At 31.8% G+C, this 22,663-nt stretch overlaps 1 protein-coding gene across 1 annotated transcript in view; it reads left to right on the top strand.

The window, feature by feature from the left end:
* The window catches only part of LOC126744451 (calpain-D-like), a 56,934-nt gene extending 39,555 nt beyond the window's left edge, over window positions 1–17,379 (top strand). Inside the window, exons 12-17 of the mRNA XM_050451881.1 lie at window positions 5,107–5,282; window positions 5,344–5,624; window positions 6,193–6,422; window positions 10,641–10,941; window positions 10,993–11,168; window positions 16,193–17,379. Coding sequence (XP_050307838.1) covers window positions 5,107–5,282; window positions 5,344–5,624; window positions 6,193–6,422; window positions 10,641–10,941; window positions 10,993–11,166 — 1,162 coding nt within the window. The 3' untranslated portion in view covers window positions 11,167–11,168; window positions 16,193–17,379. The remainder of the gene's footprint in view (window positions 1–5,106; window positions 5,283–5,343; window positions 5,625–6,192; window positions 6,423–10,640; window positions 10,942–10,992; window positions 11,169–16,192) is intronic.
* Window positions 17,380–22,663: the final 5,284 nt, after the last annotated feature.

Here is a 22,663-nt window from a genome sequence, read left to right on the forward strand (position 1 = left end):
TCAAAATAATTCAATTATTATGGGCGAGTGACAGAAAAATTAAGAGATGAAATATAATCGTCATACGTCTCATTCGCGATCACTCACAAGTCGGTAGTCAGCGTTTGGGTTTTTGATTCAGACTTTCTTATTGGTCAATTGAGTTTGTCATGGGAGTATGTTAAAGCGGCAGAAGTGAGATTTTCAGCTGCGTTGTCATTTCTTTTCATTTTCATATTTTTGATGGTTAATAGTATAGATTTTTATTTATTTTATTTTCTATAAAATATTCAGTATTTAGTAATAAGAAACATAATACTGGTAATATTTTTTGCTATTAATTACCGAAGAGTGTAGGACGAAAGGATGGGACTTATAGATACAATTTAAGATTGTAATTGAACTAAAAGTAAATATGAAATTTATAATTCTTTTAGTTTCTTTTAAGTCTTTTATTATTTGTTTAAATAGAAATAAACATGTTTTATTTGTTAAATAATGGGAATATAAGATCTATTGTATGACTATACTAGATAATATAAGAGAGATAAAAAAATAAGTAAATAGAATTTCTAGCTAAGTAAATTAATATTTTTAATATACGTGTAAAGAAAAATATATTTTAATTCGTTAAAAACTAATTAAAGGCATGAATTTAGAAAAATTATGTAATCTAAATCTCATAATAATGATGCGAATGTTCTCCCCGTTTCTTACAAACTTCTGCATCAATTTCTTTTATAACATTTTCCCTCCCTTTGGCTACTAATATTCGCGTCAGTTCATCCATCACTATTTTTTGATCCATCTCAGCATTTTCGTCGAGGCCAAAACCATATTTTTTAAGTCTAGGATCTAAAATACAAGCCTTCGCAATAGTTTTGTTGGTTTCAAAGCCCGATAAATGCCGTGCGACTGTATCCAGCACCTTTAATTTTAACTCCTCACCAATGCTGCAATTTACGTTAAGATTCTTCAAGGTAAATTGGAATCCACGTAAAAGAGCAATAATCACGGATAATGTAGGATACTTCTCACCTGACAAAACACTTCTTGTTTCTCTTGGCAAATTTGCTACTGCTACAGTTAATGGATCCTTAATAAATAATAGTCTTTCAGTCATAATGAAGGTGCTGTTACAATGAGTTGCGATTTCCTGTTTGACCTTTAAAAGTTCATTTGTTCTTGAACGCTTTTAAGTTTATCATTTACAACAACACTATGTTTAAAATAACCGACGATAGCTTTATATTTTTTAGAAGAGTGCTTAATTTCTCTATCGAAGATATAGTGTCAGGAATGCTTAAGTGTAGCTTATGAGCGAAACATGGATGGTGATATTTTTGAAAATACTCGTTTACTGCTTTTTTAAGATTAGCGCCATTATCAGATACTATACTTACAATTTTCTATATACCACTTGTTCAAAATGTCTTTTAATTCTACAGCAATATTTTTGGCAGTGTGGGATCCACACAATTTCTTGGTAGCTAAAACACGCGTTTCACATTTCTCTTTATGAATAAAATGGCAAGTGACAGTTACGTAGACTTTGTTTCTGTCCGAGGTATAGATAGATATCCGTCGTTAAAGGCACACAATCATTTTAACTAACTTGATATTAATTTTTAAAATTTAACTTTCTAATAGCTCATTTGATTTATTTGAACCAAAAAGTTTTAATTGTTTCTGGTCTAATGGATTTTTTAGGTAACAGCAACGAAAATAGTTTGCATTGAGTTGGAAGGACGTATCAAGGCATCATCTAGCTCTACTGCCGTGTTGGAAGGTCCTACTTGGGCTAATATTTTAAGTGGACTGATTTACTGTTTGGCCTTTTGATGTGTCTATTTCATCTGATTCGGGTGTAGCAACTTCTAGCGATACTGTTGGATGTATTCTTAATTGATGTTGTTTCAAATTAGTCGTTCCACTGAAATATTTTAAATTTTTGTTGCATGTATTACAAACGGCTTGTTTTACATCGAGTTTGTCAAAATAATCCCAAACTACTTTTTTTTAGTTTCGGATTTCATCGTAAACATCATTGACTATTTACAGTAATATTCTTTTCTCACGGTTTATTAATAATTTTAAATTAAAAATATTAAAATTTAAAATATACTTTTTCAAGAAACAGCAATAGTGTAATGATCAAGGAGCAAATATTTACTAATTATTTCTCACGAATTGATCAGCTGATAAAAAGTGTCTGTTCTCTTATTATTTGCGATGTTGCAATATATACACACGAGTGATTTTTAATTTGAACTATAATCCGATTATTAAAATCATTTATATCCTAATAATCCGATTTTCAAAATAATGCGATTTTTCCCATCACTAATTGCTGTAGTCGATATCGCCGAACAAGCGTCGTGCCGATTTGATTCACGGTAGCCCGGCCGCGTATTTACATACTATACTACAGCACAGACCACCATAAAACTCGGCGGCTCTGTACCGCAGTATAATATGTAGTTGAGAAATGCGCTTCTTTATCACTACATACTATACTACGCTACAGACATTAGAAAGAAAAATGTTTTTATGTGCTTTGTTTGGTGCTGTAAAATTGGTAGTATCAGAGTGAATAAATGTGTAATTATTTATGTTATTATTATAATTGGTTTCATTTTTGTTGATGATTTTAATATACAAGATAAGGCGTGTTAAAATAATTAATGAATACAATGATACTTTAATTAAAAAACTAAAATTTAAAAACAATGTTGTGAAGGGGTATTGTATTTTGGGTTTTAGAATTTCGATAGTGCTTTGTTTCTTAAGTAAGGTTTTTTATTTTTATGAAATTATTTTTATAAAATATGAAAGCAAAACCTAAAAATTTTGCGGATTAGAAATGGTAGAATTAGAAGCATATTTTTTGTGTTAATGAGACATAATGTATAGGAATATATAGATTATTATTTAATTTCTTTTCCTTTTACTCATCTACCTAATATTGTCTACCATAGATTGGACATGTTACCTATCTATAGACAATATTACCAAAATTAAGAAGATTCTACGAAAACCACTGTTAATCAGTAAGAAATCATTTAATATTTTATTAAATCTATTTTATATAAAGAAAATAAAAGAGATGGTACCTAGTATTCATTTAATAAAAAGATTAAATTCAATAGTACCTATCTTAAACGAAAAAATTTAAATATTTAGTGATATATTGCGTTTTAACAATTGTAGGGCATAAGCTTATTTAGTGACCTTAGAGCCTTAACGTCTTCAAAAACATATTATTTATTGTCTTTAAAATAAAATTAAAACTGCTTGTTTTTATCAAAATAATATAAAGCTATATTATAATAAAATAATGCTTGTTGTTCTTACTATTTGTATGTATAAACATATTTTTCCAGAAACAAAGTCCTTATTGAAATATTCAAAAAGCATTTTAGTTTGAATATAGAATAATAGTGGACGTAGCGATACAATTAAAACTAAAAAAATCTAAGGAATAATAATAACAGCAAACCACTTGTTAACAGATGATATTTATATTTAATAGTCGATTTATTTCCCACACAGTAAGCTAAGCTTAAATCGCGAGTACCAATTTAGTCGGAAGACTAAATTGTGTTAATTTTATTAAATCCTTAGGCTTTTACTCCAACAAAGACAAGACTATTATTTTAATCCCTTGTTTGGCCTTAGATATCAGCTTCAACTTTGAATAATGTCCATATACATTATACCTATATGTTTTCCCCGAAAAAAACTAAATTTAGTATACCCGGTTTGGCATCGACTAAATTCCTTTATTAACTTTTAGTACGCGGTTTTTTACAAGGGAAAAATACAAGGTACACCTTCTAACCCTAAACAGTTTCCAAATTTTTCTAAAATTACAAAAAAATTTAAAACAAACTTCAGAAGAATACTTAACGTAGTCAAGCTTAACCACTAAAGGAGTTTTTAATTTAGTTTTTAATTCATATGAATTGCAGAATAATATAAATCAACTTATGCGCTATTACTATTTGGTGGTTCAATGTGTGGCTACTTTGAACATTTTTACCAACATAAGGGCATTTTTTGCTATTTCAGAAAAGTTTACCTCACTGTATTATCCATACAAGCAGATTAATGATAAAAAATATAAATCTGTACACTTTGAAGCGAAACTTATATTTTAAAATTAAACCAAATTTAGGAATGGACTAAAGAAATTACATTTTACGCGTACGTGTTTAAAAGTTTTATTTACGTACCTTTAAAAGCCCACAAGCCACTATTAAAATTTTTAAAATACAACAGACCTTCACAACATTAGGTATTTGTTTTCAAATTTTCCAGTCGCATTATATTCATTAAATATTAAACACCCTTTATCTTGTATATCGAAAACGCAAGCAAAAAAAAAACTAAATTCAATAATAATAATAACAACATAAATAATTACACAATAATTAAATGTGGTACTACCAATTTTACAGCACCAAACAAATCACATAAAACATTTTTCGTTCTAATGCTCTGTACCGTAATATAGTATGTAGTGATAAATAAGCGCATTTCTCAACTACATATTATACTGCAGTGCAGAGGCGCCGAGTTCATTGGTGTTCTGTGCTGTAGTATAGTATGTAAATACGCAGCCCGGCCGTGCGTTGTTGTCAAATGATACTAAACTGATCGGCGGTTTAAGAAATTGTAAGAAAAATGACTCAATTTTGTATTTCCATTCTAAAAGGTTTATTGTTAATTTTTTTAAAATAGTTTTTCAATATAACGTTTCTAAAATCGATGTATCTAGAGACGTATGGAAGGATTTTTTTATTTATCTTTTTTGTTTTAAAATAAAAAATCAATATTTTAGAAATGAAAAAAACTAGCACCTATCAACTCTTCAAAAAATATGTACATTTCATTAGTGATAACCGCATTAAAAAATATTGTAAAATAAAAAAGTTATCCAGGAAATAGGAAGTTATGGGTGAATAATAATACCCTTAAGGTAAGAAAGTTGATATTGGCCACTGAAAAAAATACCAATCGAGTGTCTGAGCGTTTTTTTTTTTTGAAAAATGTTCCTAGTTATTTATTATGGAATTTACTCCATTTAACTGATACACACAAGTATATATTTATGTTTTTATTCAGATTATTATCTTCGCGCCAAGCAAAGTTCTTAATGGGAGCGTCATGCGGCGGCGGAAACATGAAAGTCGACGAGGTAGAGTATAATTCCAAAGGTCTAAGGCCCAGACACGCGTACTCTCTACTGGACGTAAGGGATATTGAAGGACAGAGGCTACTAAAACTAAGAAATCCTTGGGGTATTACATTGCCACTCTACCAAAGTTTTTTCTTAATGATTACTGGGAGGGGGGTTTTTAGGTCATTTTGTGTGGAAAGGCGACTGGTCGGACGACTCGTGCCTATGGACCCTTTACTTACGTAGCGAACTGATACCCGAGGGTCCCCAGGACGGCACCTTTTGGATATCGTTCAGCGACGTGCTAAAATACTTCGATTGTATCGATATTTGTAAAGTGCGAAGTGGCTGGAACGAGGTTAGATTGAACGGTATTCTGCCACCTTTGGCCAGTCCCCAGCATCTTTCTTGTATTTTATTGACAATCTTGGAGCCGACGGAGTGTGATTTCACTTTATTCCAGGTAAAATTAATTATTTTTATTACTAATTAATAATGTGAACATCGTATAGAACTTTAAGTTGGTAACACTGTTTGATATGTGGACCATTTTGACATCTCTTGTAAACATTTTTTGGTTCAGTTCGTAGAAGTTTGGTTTCATTTCAATCCCACCATGAGAATAACTCTATAGAAACAAGTGATATTAACAAATGACCTCTGCAAAAGTTGAAGGGTACGATAGGGGCAAAATAGCGGTAACCTTGTATTTTCAAATTCAACTCAAATTCATTTTCAAACCGACTATTTAATAACCGCGCATGTATAATTTGATGCCCTAGAGAAATTTGGTATATGATAATCAAGTCTACATGCGTTATTCGCATACCCAACCCAACCTAAGACCATTGTTTGCCCACCCGGTAGATAGGCCACAAATTTTACCTCATACTCCAACTTATTTTTCTGAACAGAATTTGTAGAAGCTATTTGGAACAAAAATTCTTCACACTTATTTAAATTTTCGATTTTCTTCCAATAGCTTGAACACTTTATTAAAAGAATGTGTTTTAATCGTGATATCCTTACAGAAGGGACAAAGAAAGTCAGAAAAGTCACAAAGATCTCAGTTAGATTTATGCGTAGTGCTATTTAAAGCTAGACAAGGGACCACGATAGGTAGCTTAGTAGAGCACAGCAAGAGGCAGGTGCGGGGCTTCGTAGGTTGCTGTAAAATGCTAGAACCCGGGGAGTATGTGGTGGTGCCGTTGGCTTTTAATCATTGGCATACCGGATTGGACGATGTATCCGCTTATCCCAAGTAAGTAAATTTGTATTTTTTTTTTGAAAGAATTTGAAAATGGGTACGTACTAACAGTCCATTTTTACTGTGGGTAGCAAAATAACATTTTAACGCATTTTAACACAAACATCAACAGTTACTTTATTTATGAAACAAATTTGACTGAAAATTAGTATCTTTTCATCATTTTATCCTGAAGATGATGCTAGTAAGGCATCGAAATGTCGGTATTGCAAAAGATGAAGCGATTAAATTTTAAATGGAAAAACCGCATTACTTCTGAATCCTGTTCATGTAATGCCGAGAACCTTATACCACTATGAAACAAATATAGTGTTATTTTCAGTATTTGATTACCTTATTGGCAATCAATTAATCAAAATATGCTTTATTGTCATAAGAGATAATCTTGTCGACAAAGCTGTATGGGAAGAATGGCATTACATAGATACAAACAAAAACAAAAAAACACATATACAATACACAATTCATACATAAGTATAAAATAGCAACTAAAATAATGCTCAAAAAAGAAAATTCTTACGGCAAAACTTAAGTACTACGTACACATTTCTGACAGGGCACAGGCACAATTCGTCAGGAAATATAAAATATATAATGTCATACGTTAAAATCTATTAAAAAAGAAGTCATTTACTTCATAGTAGCCTCTTGCAACCAACAATTTTTTAATCCTTTTCCTAAAGACTATTACTTTGCACTTCCTTAATATCCGCTAATATAAATGACTTTTTTACAAATGAGTTTGAGGGTACAGGCAAAATCACATCATTAGCGCTTCTACTGCTATAATGGTGCCTATCTCCAACATTGAGATCTCTGTACTCTTTGTGAATTAAGCACACCGTTTCCAGTATAAATAAAGAAGGCAACGTAAGGATTTTGTGAGTAATAAGAAGTTCTCTACATGAATCTCTTATACCTACTTTGCAAATATATCTGATAGCTATCTTTTGCAAGATAAAAACACTCATAAATAATTGATTGGTACACGCACCCCAAAAACACAAATCATACCTCAGATGTGACTCAATCAGTGCAAAATAGGCATTTCTGGCCATGCCAAACTCTACTTCTCTTGTTATGATTTTAAGGGCATAACAATTTGACGCCAACTTGTTGCACAATCATCTGATATGACTTTCAAACTTCAATTTGTTGTCAAGACTTATTCCCAAGAACTTATTCTCATTTAATTTATTTAAATCAATGTTTCCAAGGCAAACTCTGTTTAAACTGCATTTAAAGTTCATGACATTTGTTTTAAGAACATTTTAAGTTTGTTTTAAAGCTTGTTGTAGTCACACAATTTTTTAATTTTGGCTAAATCCCTATTTACTGTATTATTTAGGTTTTCAACACTAACATCATGCCAAAGTACCGTTGCATCATCTGCAAACTGAATAAGTATACCTTGTATATCAAGGTTTGCCATATCATTTATATATATATCAGAAACAAAATGGGACCCAACACTGATCCCTGTGGGACACCAAGTGAATGGCTTATTTGTTTTTCTCTTTTTTTGCTTTTAGTTTGTATGTTTATTTCATTCTTTTACTTTGACCTTTGCCTTTTTTATAATATATTTCTATCGTCCAGAGAATTTTCTTTGCACACCTTTTCGATTTGTATTTTTAGTAATTCAGTAATAAAAAAGAACAAGTTATGGTTGTTGTGGAGTTATGGTTATGGAATCTAAACCAGTTCTTCTAATATAGCCAAACCAAAAGCAAAAATATATTAAAATATGCTGACACAAAGAGAAAGAATATAAAGGAAAAAACTCATTTTCCGTAAACCTATAGCTTATCATACAGCCTGTTTAAATTGGCTTGTATTTGACGCCCTTTTTGCAAATAACCTATTCGATAAAAGATTCCTTTATTGCTATTTAAAAGGTTTTTTGATTTTCAGTTCACTTCTAAATTTTTAATATAGTTCACTCAAAGATATACCGTTAATCTTTTGACCGCAATAAAACCCTAATTATTATTTGTTGGGTCATAAAAAGACCCAAAATTATTATATCTGTGGTCAGAGCCGGAATAGAGACTTAATATTTACCCGCATCGCAAAATATTAAGTAGGTACAATTAATGACTAAAAATGTGTATATGTGTATTTATTTATACCTGAGTTTAGTCCGAATTAAAACTTGTGTCTTAGGTCTGTACGTATTATACCTATAACCTTTATATCTGTAAGTACCTATCTAAGGTCTTATATAAATAAGAAGAAGTTGATTGTGACAATTAAGTTCTTTACGAGTTAACTTAAGTGGCTATTGTATCTAGCAAGCGATTTAAGCAAAATTATTTTTTTGTGGCATTATATAGCGCAAAAATATGGCGATCATGGGTGGGTTCTGATAGTGGGCCACACTATAGTAACACCTTTAGAAGAAGGCTTTTAAGTTCCAATCATTACTAACAAAAGATGTTAACTCTGTAGAGAGTGAGCTTTGACAAGAACACCTTTGACTCCAGTTAACGATAGGAAATGTGGATAATAGCAAAATCTACAATTTCCAGGAGAACGCGAAGCGACACTGGCTCCTTAAAATTTGTGGAATATGTCAGATGTATGAAGAACAATCAATGCCTACTGGGCTTACCCTAAGAAAAATATACCTAAAATGTATATTTTAAGTATAAGAGGATTAATAAACGCCAAACAATAATGGAGTCTTAACAGAATAAAGGCAGGCTCAGAAAGTGGCTTCATTTCAAAATGTTTACTACTTGCAGCTAAAAATATAGCAGATTCTTCCCTGGATTACCACCAAGACACTGAGTTACAAGTTTTTGAAAATTGATTTGAATATCGGCTTCTTAAAAATAGTGTTAATCCATAACCAGATAATGCTAGTGACCATAGTCGTCAAGTCGTAAAGTTACCTTGTTCTAATTGTACTAAAGCAGAAATTTAAAATTTGATGGTAGGCAATAGCCTATGTTCAACTTATATAACTTTTAGAAGTACTAACAGCTTTTAAATTAAACAATGAGTATATGTGTGATAAACTCACAGTGGAAAATAAATATTATTTAACTATCTGGTTTTACTAGTTTTGCCTTACCTTGGAGAAGAAAATAAGCAATAATATTAAAATAATAATATATAAATGTGTGTATTTTTGTATTTATTAACATTTTCTAATAAAATATTATTTTTTAATTGAGAAACTTACTTCATTTAGAATAATTTTCAAGCCGACCCTATTCCTTAAAACGTTGGGTCTTGCCCAATGGGGTCTTAATAGTCTAATTAATTTATCGTAGTAGGAGTCAACGGTATACCTTTGAGTGTACTGTTCGGTAAAAAAAAAACTAAAACAGCTTCTGAAAAAGGTTAAGATGGTTTAACGGATGTGTGGACTGAGCCGCTTCAATAAAGATTTACAGTATAAAAAAACTACCGGTTTTACTGAACGGTGCGAACAAATCGTACTAATCTGCAATTATTTCTTTTATTATTTTTTAGAGAATTTGTTAATATTAAAAGTAAATAGTAAAATCTTGATATAGAACTACCAAACCACAGATACACTAACCCACATTAAATTGGGGAAAACAGGTTTATCAGTAGCTTATATCACTAGAGTAAACTGTCATTTTTAGAGTCGCTGATTCTGATCGAGATTGGTTTAACCTTTATATTCTTTCCTCTGGTTACGTCGTCCTGAAGACGCCAATAAGCAAAAACACGTGTCTACGAATACTATCCCTTAACTTTTTTCCTTGCATATAACATATTGCAATATCAGATGTTTTGACGAAAACTAGACTTGCAGGCGTTGCTTATATGGGTTTGATATGTTGGGGATTAATTGGTTGAGGGCTTAATGTAATATTGTGGTCTGGAATTTAAATATTTTAGATAAAATACGCCAATAAATTTTTGTTTTCAGAGTTAGGTGGGTTATGTAGCTTCTGGTTTGATAGGGGTGATTTTTAGGGTTTAGTGGCCTTATGTCCGAAACCATGGGGTTCACGGGGATTGGGCCCATAAAGACTTTATCAGGGGACCAAAATATACAACATACTACAAAACAATTTTAACGGAAACCAGATTCCCATAAGCTCCGAGCGAGGTCGGAGTCTATCTAATCTTAATCTCAATGATGTCAATAACCCAAAAAATTTACCATAAAAATGACGTTTTTTTTCTGAAAAATATACCCTATTAACGCATAATTTTCATATATTTCAGATACGTTTTAGGCATTCATAGTTCAAAAAAACTGCTGGCCGAACATATAAAGCCCCCCAATTTCATCCTGGCGGATTCGATAATATCCCTGACGTTAGCTAGAGGTCAAAGGCACGAGGGCAGAGAGGGCATGACCGCTTATTACTTAACAAAAGGTTGGGCCGGTTTGGTCGTAATGGTCGAAAATCGCCACGAAAATAAGTGGATTCACGTGAAGTGCGACTGTCAGGAGAGTTATAACGTTGTGTCGACTAGAGGGACGCTTAAAACCGTTGATTCCGTTCCGCCACTAACTAGACAAGTAAATGAACAACATATTAAGTTCGATTAACTTCGATTATTTTTATTATAGGTTATAATAGTTTTAACCCAATTGGAGGGTAGCGGAGGTTTCTCTATAGCCCACAGGCTGACCCATCGATTAGCAAACTCGCACACTCTGTACGATTGGGGACCGATCGGTGCATGCCACGTGCCGGATCTCGATAATGGAACCAGCGGGCTACATTCTCCCAGGCTTTTTTAAAGGCAAGTTAATAAATAAATTGTATATCATAGTATTTTAAAATAATAAATGAATATTATAAAGTTCTCTTATACACACAGAAAAAAAGCTAAACTGAATTGAAGATGAATCGTATTGTTTTAGAATAGAAATATCATCATTTTCCCATTCCGCAAGTATAGTTAACTCTGTATTGCAGCTATCCATATACTTGAAATTTAAGTAATTTTGTTCTTATTCTAAGCTGTAGAGCCTTATAATTAAGTATAGCTTTCTTTTTAATAAGATAGATTAATTATTATTTACATGATGATTTACATGAAATCAATACAATAATGATCTTCCACTTTACAAACGTATTGATATTCTTCCACTTTACAATAATGTAATATGCTTTTCTTAGAGAAAGTATAGATTATATTTCAACTATTACAGTGCTTCTCTTTGATTTGTCCCCTTCCCTCTTATTTTTTCTTTTGAACGTATTAAATTAGAAAATTGAAAATTTTAATGGGTTTCATAAGTGCTACGTTTTAGTTTGAAATAAATTTTAAAAATCTGGAAAGACAGTCTGAGGTAACTAGGGTCATAACTTTACTTCTACTGTTCATATCGAGTTGATTTTTGTTTTAAAAGATTCTTTGGAGTGTTCTTAAGCTTTCATTGAAGAAATCATGGAAATCCATGGATCAGAACCATTTTTATCCAATTTTTTGGAAAACATGTCCAATAAGAAAGGCAATCTGAGGTAACTTGGGTCATAACTTTACTTCTAGTGTTCAGATCGAGTTGATTTTTGTTTTAAAAGATTCTTTGGAATGTTCTTAAGCTTTCATTGAAAAAATCATGGAAATCCATGCACTAGAACCATTTTTATCCAATTTTTTGAAGAACATGTCCAAGAGCAAAGACAGTCTGAGGTAACTTTGGTCACAACTTTACTTCTAGTGTTCAGATCGAGTTGATTTTTGTTTTAAAAGATTCTTTGGAGTGTTCTTAAGCTTTCATTGAAGAAATCATGGAAAACCATGGATCAGAACCATTTTTATCCAATTTTTTGGAAAACATGTCCAATAGGAAAAACAGTCTTAGGTAACTTGGGTCATAACTTTACTTCTAGTATTCAGATCGAGTTGATTTTTGTTTTTAAAGATTCTTTAGAGTGTTCTTAAGCTTTCGCTGAAGAAATCATGGAAATCCATGGATCAGAAGCGTTTTTATCCAATTTTTTGGAAAACATGTCCAATAGGAAAGACAGTCTGAGGTAACTTGGGTCATAACTTTACTTCTAGTGTTCAGATCGAGTTGATTTTTGTTTTAAAAGATTCTTTGGAGTGTTCTTAAGCTTTCATTGAAAAAATCATGGAAATCCATGCACTAGAACCATTTTTATCCAATTTTTTGGAAAACATGTCCAATAGGAAAAACAGTCTGAGGTAACTTTGGTCACAACTTTACTTCTAGTGTTCAGATCGAGTTGATTTTTGTTTTTAAAGATTCTTTAGAGTGTTCTTAAGCTTTCGCTGAAGAAATCATGGAAATCCATGGATCAGAAGCGTTTTTATCCAATTTTTTGGAAAACATGTCCAATAGGAAAGACAGTCTGAGGTAACTTGGGTCATAACTTTACTTCTAGTGTTCAGATCGAGTTGATTTTTGTTTTAAAAGATTCTTTGGAGTGTTCTTAAGCTTTCATTGAAGAAATCATGGAAAACCATGGATCAGAACCATTTTTATCCAATTTTTTGGAAAACATGTCCAATAGGAAAAACAGTCTTAGGTAACTTGGGTCATAACTTTACTTCTAGTATTCAGATCGAGTTGATTTTTGTTTTTAAAGATTCTTTAGAGTGTTCTTAAGCTTTCGCTGAAGAAATCATGGAAATCCATGGATCAGAAGCGTTTTTATCCAATTTTTTGGAAAACATGTCCAATAGGAAAGACAGTCTGAGGTAACTTGGGTCATAACTTTACTTCTAGTGTTCAGATCGAGTTGATTTTTGTTTTAAAAGATTCTTTGGAGTGTTCTTAAGCTTTCATTGAAAAAATCATGGAAATCCATGCACTAGAACCATTTTTATCCAATTTTTTGAAGAACATGTCCAAGAGCAAAGACAGTCTGAGGTAACTTTGGTCACAACTTTACTTCTAGTGTTCAGATTGAGTTGATTTTTGTTTTAAAAGATTCTTTGGAGTGTTCTTAAGCTTTCATTGAAGAAATCATGGAAAACCATGGATCAGAACCATTTTTATCCAATTTTTTGGAAAACATGTCTAATAGGAAAGACAGTCTGAGGTAACTTGGGTCATAACTTTACTTCTAGTGTTTAGATCGAGTTGATTTTTGTTTCAAAAGATTCTTTGGAGTGTTCTTAAGCTTTCATTGAAAAAATCATGAAAATCCATGCACTAGAACCATTTTTATCCAATTTTTTGAAAAACATGTCCAAGAGCAAAGACAGTCTGAGGTAACTTTGGTCACAACTTTACTTCTAGTGTTCGGATCGAGTTGATTTTTGTTTTAAAAGATTCTTTGGAGTGTTCTTAAGCTTTCATTGAAGAAATCATGGAAAACCATGGATCAGAACCATTTTTATCCAAGTTTTTGGAAAACATGTCCAATAGGAAATACAGTCTGAGGTAACTTGGGTCATAACTTTACTTCTAGTGTTCAGATCGAGTTGATTTTTGTTTTAAAAGATTCTTTGGAGTGTTCTTAAGCTTTCATTAAAGAAATCATGGAAAACCATGGATCAGAACCATTTTTATCCAATTTTTTGGAAAACATGTCCAATAGGAAATACAGTCTGAGGTAACTTGGGTCATAACTTTACTTCTAGTGTTCAGATCGAGTTGATTTTTATTTTAAAAGATTCTTTGGAGTGTTCTTAAGCTTTCATTGAAGAAATCATGGAAAACCATGGATCAGAACCATTTTTATCCAATTTTTTGGAAAACATGTCCAATAGGAAATACAGTCTGAGGTAACTTGGGTCATAACTTTACTTCTAGTGTTCAGATCGAGTTGATTTTTATTTTAAAAGATTCTTTGGAGTGTTCTTAAGCTTTCATTGAAGAAATCATGGAAAACCATAGATCAGAACCATTTTTATCCAATTTTTTGGAAAACATGTCCAATAGGAAATACAGTCTGAGGTAACTTGAGTCATAACTTGGTCATAACTTTACTTCTAGTGTTCAGATCGAGTTGATTTTTGTTTTAAAAGATTCTTTGGAGTGTTCTTAAGCTTTCATTGAAAAAATCATGGAAATCCATGCACTAGAACCATTTTTATCCAATTTTTTGAAAAACACGTGCAAGAGCAAGTTTTGGAATGGAATGTTATGTAAATAAAACTCTTCTAAAAATTTATTTCATAGAATTTTATTTAAGTCCTTAAAATATTATTTAAATTTGATACCTTGTATATTGAAAGGAAAACATTAAATTTGAAGAAATACATAGAGAAAGGGTTATATTTTCACACAGAAATATTTTGTCTCAAAATTAACAAATACATGGTTGAAGGTCTTAGAGCATTGACTTTGTTAATTTGTAACACGTTATGCTCTTTATAATAATTTAAAATTAAAGAGCCATAGGAGCAGCTGTTAATAATGTATAAAGATCAAACTCCGGCATTCTGTTGTCTTGGCCCGATAAGTACTCAATCCCACAAAATGCAATGTCTCTATTATAGATTGGTACTAATGTCACTTCTGATATTGATGTTGATGCAACATCACTGTTTTCAGCATCATCAGATATAGTGTTTAAAATCTAAAATGTCAATTTATTATATGTTTTATCCTAAACTAATTTAATATTAAATTTTAATAACTATACCATAGGAATGTTTTCTAGATCTAAAACTTGTATGTTTTGATCCCCAGTAGATTGGCTTCTTTTATTGTACTGCTCCAAATGTTGACAGAATTTAATTCTAGTGCCTATATAGGGAATTAATTCATTTATCATATCAAATCAATTTTGTTTTCTGAAAATAGGCAATAAATAATTTATTTACATTCAATGCAAAAGAAGAAGTATCAAAATTCATTATTTATAGATTTGGGCTTGCCATTGATAAGTCACAAAAAATGCGCACCAGAATAGCGCCTAAACAATGTCGACATCGGTAGCATTTACACGAACAAAATGAATAATGATGTAATTGTGTAGAACTGTCCAATACTGTACATCGATCATTGACGTCTTAAGCCGGTCGCACATTTAAGTTAAAAATGTGGCGCCACATTTGTCTTTCGACATAATTTCGTTCGACATTTTGTGCATTTGCCACAAATGCGGTACAAGCACGCACATCAGGGCTTAGTTCTGTTCCGCATTTGTAGCCATGTCGTCGTCTTCTGATAACGATGATTTTATGATGTGGCAATTATTAAGTCAAAACCGAAGAAAACGTCGTTACTGGGTTCATCCCTATAATAATGGTTGTTCCAAAAAGGGCAATTTTGAAGTATCAAAGCAACTATTAAATCATGATGATGAATTTCAAGCCTCCTATATGCTATACTTACTTGTATCGTAGGTGTGCGGCCTCCTTGAAAAAATAAAATTGAATTCATTTTAGTTTTTTTCTTGTATATAACTTGTATTCTACTTTAACGGGAAGAATAGGTAATTTTTTGAGCGAAGTATAAACTATTATTGACCCATGAATATTACACTTAGGCCAAACTTTTTTTCTTTAGAAGAGAGTTAATCTTAGATGGAGAAGTTGTTTTTTTCGTGCAGGGTATCCTATTTGCTATGTGTGACTATTGCTATTTCCGAAACTATAAGAGATACGAGGGCGGTAAAATTAGAAAAAAGTTGCCAATTTTGATGCTTATTCTAAATGCTTTTACGGCGTTGCGAAATGTTTTTTAGTTCGTGAGTTACAGGGTGATTTATAAAAAACGCCGAATTTTATTATAATTATTATTTCCAAAACTATTAATTTTAGAAACTTACTTAATTATTAAATTTATACATTGTAAAGTCACAACCTTATAGAAATATTAATGCTGTTTTTTTTTCCAGGTCGCCAAGAGTAGCATTTTTTTGAAATTGCAGTGAATGAAGACCAGTTTTGTAACTAAGTTGTTTGGTTTGATTCTCTAGGACGTTTTGAAATTTCTAACCGAATTCTTTTAATTTTGCATTTTTTACTAGTTAGTGAGAGGTATTCCTACCGTGGTTACGTTATATAGAAAAAGTATTTTAAAGAACTGATTAGTCTTTAGACGCTTGAAGAGATTTTAATTTTTAGGTATTTATTGTTGAGTTAATAAACAGCATACATTTAGTTTATATTCATTCATTGCTCAGCATCTTGAAAATTATTATTATTAGTGGGAATCTTTACGTTGTAAAAGGGCAGTCAACTGGAATTTAACATAGATTATGTCTTTTAATTTATGTACAGCTTGTAGGCATACAGGTTGACTTTAAAGATCATTTTTGTATATATGGGGTGTTTTGGGTCGATGCATACCCCTGTGTACATCTGTTAATAAAAAATATTTTGATTGAAGCATAAAATGCACAACTGATATAAGTTAACCCACTTAAAATAATAAATAATTAATTCAGGACATTTGAATTTACCAAGTCATTTTTATGCCCGCAGTTTTCTCTTGTAGTTAAATGAGACACTTCTCCAAGTGCTCCTGTGATATAAACGTACATACAATATATTAAAAACATAATAAGTCTTAGAGTTAAAAGTTTGGTTAAATATTTTTTCCAGACTAAATTCGGTCTATAAACTATTGTTTTTATTACTCACTGTTTATTTATTTGTAAAAAGAATATTTCGTATAGTTAATTTTTTTTAATTTAAATAATATTTTTTAGGTGTTTAGAACATTATGAAAAAAGACAGGTATATAGGTTAAGCAAGAGTTAGGAATTAGTTTGTCAAGGTTTTATTTCTTTAATGGATCTGAAGTGTACAATTCTAAGGTAGCGAAGGCACATATGGCCCAGTTACGGTTAGTGTGTCATTAAAAACTTGTTTTTGACATTTTGGTCAACTAACTTCCAATAAATTCATACTTGGAGGTATTTTTTAGCCAAAATGTCAAAAAAAACTTGAGAGATTGATTATACTATATCTGATATATGAACAACTATTCGACGTTTTCGGATTGTTCATAAATGTTACCATTTTTTTAGAATTAAGCTGCTGGACCATATTTGCCTTCAATACCTTATTTATTTGACTATTTAATTAAAAAATCAAGCTTTTTTTGTTAAGTTTTTATCTGTGATGGTATAGTTGTATTTACATTTTTGACTTAACAGAGCTTTTGTTTGCGTTTGTAAAAAAATTAACTACATAAATCGATTCTTCTATTAAATCTTATATTCGGCTGTTGCGTTAGCTTCTGTCAAGTAAAAATTTGCAATAGTAACATTTATTTATATGTACCCACGCAAGGTCTAATTTTCCCAGGTAAAAGTTGGGTCTCTAAAGTTTTAGCCACACTTGAATTAATGGTGCAGTTTGAAATTTTCTATTAATGTAATTGTATATTTGTACAGAGTGATCATTGATAATTCTTTACCATGTTTGGAACTTTGTATCAACTGTCTTAAAATAGTAAAAAAAAAACATTGTTCTCACTTAAATAAATCCCTACTCTATTAAGAAATGAAAAACTCATAAAAATAACTTTTATGTGCTTATATTATTACATTTTATATATCTGAATAATTAAACCTAAATAAATCTGCCATAATAGCAAGTTGTTGAGCACAACAAAGGTAAAATAAATAATTTATTTTCGGAAATATATGAGTAATGAGTTTTAAATTACCCTGGAATGAAAAAAAGCCAAATAAAATATACTTTATTGTAAGAATAATTCAAATGTAACGCTCTGATCAGAATACTCGAGAAATATTATAGTTATCCCTAGTTAAAACCTAATTTTCATTCAAAAATTGTAAAAAGAATTGAATAGTGATCTCTGGTTTTTTGTTATTCAAAGGCGTTATTATAAATTTCAAAATATGGTCAAAGAAATTAAAATTATGACTCTGCACTATTTTAGTGAATTCTTTGTTTATCACTTAGCTAAAGTATTGGGACATGTGTAATGTAATATTGCTGTATAAAATATAGGGACAGCTTTCAATAGAAATCAAGTTGTTTAATTTTTAATGATTATTTAACTCTCTAGGTTTATCAATCAAGGAACAGTCCTACAGTATACAGGGTGTTACTTAAAGGTATGACATGATTTAAAAGGGATATTCCTGGACCGATTTTAAGTCGAAAAGTTCATATAAACATGGGTCCTAAAATGCTTAGTTTTTAAGATACAGGGTGTTAAAGTTTTATTTTATTTTTTTCGTTTTTAATACATTTTTCAAATACGGTTTAAAATATTGAACTGAATTTTGGCACAGGATATTATGGCATAAAAACACATTTTTTAGATGTTCACCTACTTTTTTTAGCAACCAGTGGCGTAGCTATGATGAATTTTTAATACAATATGATTTTATCTTAATTATCAATCAATTATAAACAAAAAATTCCTCCATGACTTTTGCCGTAAATCTTACCGTTTGGGTGTAATATGGAAATGACGCAAATGCATTTCCTTTATGGACTTGCCAATGGTAATGCTATGGAGGCGCGGCGTTTGTATCAAGAAAGGTATCCTAATCGCGCTGTCCCAGATAGAAGAATATTTATAAACGTTCATCGTCGTCTGGCTAAATCTGGGAGTTTTAAGGCTAATTCTGCAGAGGGAAGGCCCCGTACAGTTAGGACACCGGCAGTTAAACAGGCTGTCCTACATGCAGTAGAAGAGGACCCGACCACAAGTACACGAAAAATTGGTATGGTATTGAACATCTGCTACAAAACGATATGAGAAATTTTAAGGGATTCTTTGTTATAACCTTTGCACATACAAAGGGTTCGGGCATTGCTTCTTAGAGATTATGAACCGTGTACGCAATTTTGTAGATGGTATCTCCAAAAAGTAACACAAAATCCTCAATTTGGTGTGAACATCTTGTTTACGGACGAAGCTAATTCCTCCAGAAATGCAATAATCAATTTCCATAACAATCATTACTGGGCTCAAGAAAAACCGCTGATTTATCTTATATATTAAATCCACTAGACCCAGACCCTATTAAATGCAGTGTTTATTTTATTAAAAAAAAAGAGTATTGCAACATATCTAGAATCTCTCTCCTAGAAAATCCTGTTGCCCACTCTTCATCAGGGGTAAAAGTCTTACATTGTCATGTATTTTTATTATGGAAAGTTTGCTTAATGCATAGAAAGTACAGCTCTATAAGCTACTATCTAGAGTCTAGACAACATAAACTCAGTCTTCTCAGGTGATTAATCTGCTAATGCCCACTCTAACTTGACAAAGAAGTATGTGATTTAGTATAGTAAGCAACTATAAAATATTTTATGCTAATGAATATTTCAATCACCAATTTTAATAAAACTATGGTTATTTTAATGAGATTCTCTTTTTTTGGTTGTTGGTACATTAAATTACTTCATTTCCTATAATACTTGTGTTAAGTTGTCAATTTTTTTAGCTTTGCAAAAACATTTAATGTCATAATAATAGAGCATTTTTGATTTGTTTAAATTCTTTGACACTGTTAGCGTTCAGTTAAAACATATTAAAAATTAAAAAAAAGCATGCTTTATTGTTATTAATAAAGAAAAATTGTTCTAAACAAAGCTACCTTAAATTACTACCACTTAACTTAACCACTACACCCCATACACACTTGAGTTCTAAAACAAACATCAGAAAACAATACATAAGAACAGCAGAAAATAAAATACATAAAAAGTAAATTAAAATTCCACAATTATCCCCTCAAGTATAAGGCAGCAAAGAATTCTAACCATACAAACAAATCAAATAAAATTGAAATACTGTAAACTTACACTTAGGGAAAATTAGAATGTGTCGACGTAGTATTCATCCAGTGAATAGTAACATTTTTCGGTCAAAAGTATTTTCAATTTACGTTTAAAAGTGTCAATACATGTTGCCTCCCTGATTCCACCTGCTGAACGATTGAAAATTTTGATTCCCTCGTAGAAAATAGATTTTTTAGTTAATGTGGAGGAGGGGATTGGAAGATTTAGATCGTTCACTTGACGCGTTAAGTATCTTGGATTTGCAAAAAGTAAGCAGGCCACTTCCTGAATGTAGAGGGAGAAGACAGTGTGTATGCCCAGCCTAACAAACAATGGGCGACAGGAATCTCTTGGTTTAGCCCCACAGATGTAACGTACAGCACGCTTCTGTAAAACAAGCAGGATTTGTAGACGGTAGGCAGCTGCATGACCCCAGAAGCAAATGGCATACCTAAGATGGGATTCAATTAATGAAAAATATACAGATCTTCCAAACTCCATGCCAAGCTCCAGGGTAGCCACTCTGACTGCAAAACAACCTACAGACACCTTTTTGCAAGTACCGAGGATATGCTCTTCAAATCTGAGTTCTCTGTCAATGAATATACCCAAAAATTTTGTATTATCAAACTGCTGAACTACTGAATTAGAAAAAGGCACGTGGTCTAGAGCATACTGAAAACACAATAATTTGGTTTTTTGAGGATTTAGTGACAGCAAGTTTGATTCAAACCAGAGATTTACTGCCTGAAGATCAGTTGCTAATGTAGTTCACAGAGTATCTGTGTCTGGGCTGTGCCAAAGAAGTGTGGTATCATCGGCAAATAGAGTAAATTTCCCCCGTACATTAAAATTGGTAAGATCATTTATGTATAGGAGAAAAAGTATAGGCCCCAAAACTGAACCCTGAGGAACTCCCAAGGTGATAGGATGGTAATCAGAGTACTTAGATCCTACAAGCACTCGTTGTTGCCGATCTTGCAAATAGGAAACAAACCAAGAAGATGAAACTCCCCGAAATCCATAATGATAAAGCTTCCGCAGCCGAATCATATGGCAGACACAATCGAAAGCCTTCGACAAATCACAAAAAACTGCCGCCGAAACTCCACCGTCATTTATCTTGGAGTAAAGCTCATGAAAAAAATTAAACATGGCATCATTGGTACTGGTATCTTCACGGAAGCCAAATTGAAGTCTGGTGAGGATGTTTTTGGACTTTAAAAAGGACATTATTCGATTTTTAACCAGTTTTTCGATTACCTTTGATAGCGTAGACAAGAGAGAGATGGGACGAAAGTTGGAACGATTATCAAGAGCTCCACCTTTGTGAATTGGGATAACGTTTAGCTGATTTTAGGCAAGATGGAAATATCCCCTTGCTCCAAGAAAGGTTAATTGCGTCAACTAGTGCCTTTAGCGCCGTTTCTGGAAAGTTGAGAAAAATCTTAGCTTAAAGGTTGTCTTCTCCAGTTGAATTTTTATTTTTTCAGTATACAGAATATCCTCCTCGAGTTCGTTTAGGTTTGTAGGTATAAAGAAGAAAAAATTTGGAACATGAATGGCTGGCATAAAGGATAGAGGATCCACTGACGGGTTCAAATTTTGCTGAAGTTGTAGAGCAATATTAGAAAAAAAATGGTTAAAATCATTGGGAGAGACTTCAGGGCATTGTCTTGACTGCTTACCACAATTGTGGCGAATATCATTAATAATTTTCCAACTCTCCTTATATTTGTTATAGATGAACCACTTAAACGGTTGAAGTAGTAAGTTTGCTTAGAGATTCTTATCAGACGACGATACAAGGCTCGGTAAGAATTGAAATAGTTATGAAAAACTGAAGAGTCAGTGAACTTTCTTATTGTGTGAAGAGATCTCAGATTTCTTGAAGATACTTTCAAACCCCTCGTGAACCAAGATTTTATAGGTTTGGATTTCGGTTTGATTTTAATCATTGAGAAGGAAGCATCAAAGAGCTTAACAATTTTTGTGTGAAAGGAAGATAAATCGAAAATAGAATTCCAGGACTCAAGAGCTGAAAGTTGATGAAACTTATTAAAGTTATTAATACCAAAAATTCGGCCATATCGCTGTGCAGATACACTACATTCCTTTTGTATATTTGCTATTTTACATAGTATAAACTCATGGTCTAATAAAGCAGAATTTGCGACTGTACACTCCACGGAGTCATCTGGAAAATTAGAACAAATATTGTCAATAGTGGAGCTTGTTGACTGTGTTATACGAGTAGAATTTTTTACATGCATATGTATATTAAATGCCCCCATTAGATGATTGAGGCGCAGAATATTTAAAGACAGAATTTTTAATATTAAAGTTGATATTAATTAAGTCTCCTGTAAGAACTACGTAAGCCGCCAATGGAATTTCAAATAAAAGTGCCTCTAATTTTAAAAAGAATTTGCTGCAGTCTCCTAGAGGAGATATATAAATACAAATTACATATAAGTTTATGGATTTGGAGTAAATTACACTAAATTCAAAAGTCATTTCCTTTAGGAAATGGTTAAATTTATCTACCTGTTGAAAAGAGTTGTGTTCTAAAAAGTTTTTACATAATAATATCA

This window comes from Anthonomus grandis, chromosome 14 (assembly GCF_022605725.1).
Source record: "Anthonomus grandis grandis chromosome 14, icAntGran1.3, whole genome shotgun sequence".
Lineage (NCBI taxonomy): Eukaryota > Metazoa > Arthropoda > Insecta > Coleoptera > Curculionidae > Anthonomus > Anthonomus grandis.